Genomic DNA, 4148 nt, shown 5'->3' with positions numbered 1-4148 from the left:
AAACATTTCTACTTCAGATTTGTGGTCTCAAAACCACTGTTTCGATTTGACCAAAAAATGAGCTGTTACACCAATCTCCGACATTGACCATCAGTTTTATTTGGATCTAAGGCATGTTCTTCTACTTGTTGATGGCTACTGATTTGTATACCGATTGTCGAATCATAGCTTGGAGCTCATTGTTAGAATTTTAAAAAAAAAAAAACTTAATAGCTCAATGACTTAAATAAAAACTTTTGAATAAGTTAGTGACTTAAATGAAAACTTTCAAAAAGTTTAGTGACCAAATTGTAACTTTTTTAATTAAGTGACCAAAATAATTACTTACCTATAGTTTAGTGACTAAGGTCTAATTTACCCTAAAAATATTCCCATGTCAACACTTGTACGTGAATAATTAATGATATTAATGATTTGAATTAATTAATAACGATTTGAAGTATAGTAACTAAATTCTAAATTTTTTTGATTGAGTCTCAGCTCAATTAGCATGAGCATTGTTGCCAATGCAAAAAGACATGAGTTTGAGTGCGTTGAAGCGCATTATCTTCCTATTTATTCGTTGGGAAAGGGCTATAGATAATTCTAGACATTATTTTAAAAATAACGGATATGATCAAAACCTATATTTATATTCCACTATATATTTGTAATGAATAATATATAACAATTGTACAAAAGGCTAAAACAAAACAATTGGAATTACAAATCGGTTATATAACAGTTGTCTATGCCACTTTTTCCCTCATATAAATATAAACAAATTCCTACCAAAAGTTGTTTAAGAAGACATATTCGCCATGATTGATTCTAATAATGCATTTTGAGATCATTTTAGTGATTGATTATGGATCATTATTATTTCTCCTTTAGAAAAAAACTGAATCATGTTCTTTTGAATAAGCAAACCATGTGAAGAAAAGAATAGGGTATCCACATGTCTCCATAAATTTTATAAATAATTACACCTTTAATTTTATGTTAAATTCAAAAACTCCATTCAATTAATTCAAACCTGATTTCAAATTCGATATTATTGAATTTTAACATAAAAATCAATAACACAAATCTATAATTTGATCTCAAAATTGATCTAAACTTAAAGCATTCCAAATTCAAATTATCTAAAATTAAAAGCGATAAAAAAAACCTATAATGATCTGACCTAAAAATTAGGAAGTGATGATGTAAATTCTTTTAAAAATATCTTTAAACTCCATTTTATTGATGTTATGGGCACTTTAACGAGAATAATTAGTTAATAATTTAAACTAAGCTTATAACATTAAAAATAAAAGTAAGTTAACAAAATTAAAAAATAAAATAAAAGATCAATCTATATATAATTAAAGAATCTCAAATTTTTATATAGTAGAGGGACTCAAATGATAATTTAACGTAATAATAAAAGAAAAGTTTTGTTGATTCCTTCAAGCACAATCTTACTCAAGCACAACTCATACTTTACTCAAAACATTTAAAACTCTCTTATTATTACAAACTTTTGTAACGTTACAATCACATAAAACAAAGAAAATATATATATTCCTACTTTTACATTAGTAAAAATTATATCAAATCTTCAGCTGATATCAGTTTCGTGTCGATATAAATTTTGAATATAAATTCGAACCGTATTAGTCGTAAGTGCAAGATTTCTTGAGGGAAATGGGGAGATTAAGTTTCTTGGGATCGAAAGTTAAATCACATTGGATTTTCTTGTAGAATTTTGGCTTAACCAATTTGCCCAACACGTAAGCTCTGGATCGGACAATGAAATTGAGTTTAAGCGAAATTGGAACCGATGTTGTCCCTGTCGAACTGCTTAAACTTGCTCCACTTCCGTACAATGGAACCTTGTTACCCGTCACCGTTATGGATACTGACCTTTGGCTCTTCCTTGATTGATAAAATTTCTTCATCTGAAATAAATTATAATTGGGTTAATTGCATAAAACATCCCAAACCATTATTTAGATTCTAAATTAGTTTATAGAAATGTTTTGATTAAGTGTTAAAAGTACTAGTATTGTATTAATTCATACTTAATTGTTAGATGCCAATGTTGATAATTGCAAAGGCAATGTGTTATATAAATAGTGTCCATTAAATTGATAATGAATTTCTGACTCTTATGAAAAGATTTTGTGAAGTATTGTTTGATTGGAGTCAACAGATCCCTCAACATGTTCGATATTGTCTTCGATGGGATATTTGTCTCCTGACTTTGCGAATGCCAGAACAGGTAACTAGTTCACAAAGCGGGAATGCTTCATTAGATGCTTGAATAAGCAAACCATGTGTGCCTAGGCATTTGATAGAGTTGGAAGACAAAACCCATTCAAGAGACAATACTGAACTTGTAAAAGGGTACAAACAAACAACAATTCATAGACTTTCTGAAAGAGTCGAAAATCCCTTAAGAAAAAATTATGAAAACTATTGCACCTTACAGATTTCTTCCACGTGTTTTAAATATATTCTATATCCTATTTGACACGACATTTAACAACAAAGCTAATAATTAAGCTGATCAACGAACCTATTTCAAGGATTTTAGAATCGAACTGGTGGTTGAACCGATTAAACCATCAGTTCCCAATTCGATCAGTTCGCCTAGCTTGATTAAATATATTAGTAAAAAATTATAAAAAATTAAAAATAGAAAAAACGAATTCAATCGATCCAACCGATTTTTTATCTCAATATAACTGATTCCAAGCGGTTCGCGAGTCAACAAGTCTAACCCCTCTCTCCAGACCAATACCTCGGTCTATTCTCAATCAGGTTTAAACAACTTTGCCTATATGGGACTAATTTAAAATCTCTGCTATATTTAAAGGACTTATTGTAAAATTATCCCCTTTTGGTAAAACAAAAATGTAGTTCTTTTCTGGTAAAGTGGACTTACAGTTCCCGAAGCAATGTTGATTTGAGAATACGACAGATCTAAAGGAGAGGAAGTGACATGAACGCCAAAGAATGTTCCTGTGTTACGATAAATCATTTTCACGGTGGAATTCATAGTGATCATATCAGTTGAAACCCCAGTGAAATCTGAACCAGCTTGGATCTTGAATTGCTCAAATTTTATACTCTAAAAAGAAAACAAAAGACCAAATTAAAAACAAAATCAAACAATAAACCCATTTCATTATTCGATCTAAAAGAATTGAATCATCAAAGTGACTGAAAATTTTTACCTTCATTGTGATTTTGGGTTTCTGGGGTCTGCTAGCTCCCCATAAAATCAAAGAAAACATAGAGAAAAGAACAAAGAATCCAACAACAAAAGCTAATAAATAGCATCTTCGAGGGAGACTTTTCTCACGTTCTTCACTTTCAAGTAACCCTTCTTCTTCGATCACATCACAATCTTTCCATTGTTTATGATGTGATGATGATGATCCTTTCCTGTAACCCGATTTAGATGACCCTTCTTTAGGTGAAACTTTACGGGAACCGGGTTTGAGAGACCCGGAAAACCGGCTTGATGAGGATTCGCGTGAATGACGGCCAACGGAGGAATGGGAATGCGGCGGTGAACCAGTGGGACTGAGAATTGGGGTGGAATGGAAGGAGGTCGTGGTTGTTTTCTCTCCGTCGTGGGAATCACGTGAAGGACTTTGTACGTAGTAAACGGGACGCCGTGGGGACCTCGTCGGTGATGATGGGGCGAGGCTTGTCACCTCTGAGTCGGTCTTGGCGTGCATTTTTCTTTAGGTCGGCGATTTTTACTACTCAACGGTGGCCAACACTTTATGGAAATGTTTGTCAAGTGAATAAATTTAAGTATAAGAGGAATGCAATTTTAATTCTGCTTTATAAAAGTGAAAAGAAGGTATACTATTTGGTACTTCATATTAAATGTTTAATTTAATATTTGAATTTGGTTTTGTATTTAAATTAGTAATTAATATTTTTTTAATTAAAAATTTGAGTTTAGTTTTAATGTTCAATTTAGTATACGAGGTTTTTATGATTTTTTATTATAATATGTGTTAAATATTCATTAGATAACGTGATATCTTTTGGTCAATTACCAAATTGAACATTAAATTCAAACTTAAGTATCAATTTAGGAAAAAATTAACTACCAAATTAACTATTGAAGCAAATTTAAATATATAATACAAAAAAGATAAAGC

At 31.0% G+C, this 4148-nt stretch overlaps 1 protein-coding gene across 1 annotated transcript; it reads right to left on the bottom strand.

Moving 5' to 3' along the window:
* Positions 1-1463: 1463 nt before the first annotated feature.
* Positions 1464-3832, bottom strand: LOC108485703 (uncharacterized). The gene is made up of 3 exons (XM_017789556.2): positions 3204-3832; positions 2912-3097; positions 1464-1922 (listed from the first exon to the last, which is right to left on the bottom strand). Exons 1-3 carry the CDS (start codon positions 3711-3713, stop codon positions 1638-1640), a joined length of 981 nt encoding a protein of 326 aa, XP_017645045.1. The 5' UTR covers positions 3714-3832; the 3' UTR covers positions 1464-1637.
* Positions 3833-4148: the final 316 nt, after the last annotated feature.

Source organism: Gossypium arboreum, chromosome 6, assembly GCF_025698485.1.
Source record: "Gossypium arboreum isolate Shixiya-1 chromosome 6, ASM2569848v2, whole genome shotgun sequence".
Taxonomy (NCBI): Eukaryota; Viridiplantae; Streptophyta; class Magnoliopsida; order Malvales; family Malvaceae; genus Gossypium; species Gossypium arboreum.
The sequence above is the reverse complement of the archived record's forward strand: the minus strand, read 5'-3'. Positions and strand labels throughout refer to the sequence as shown.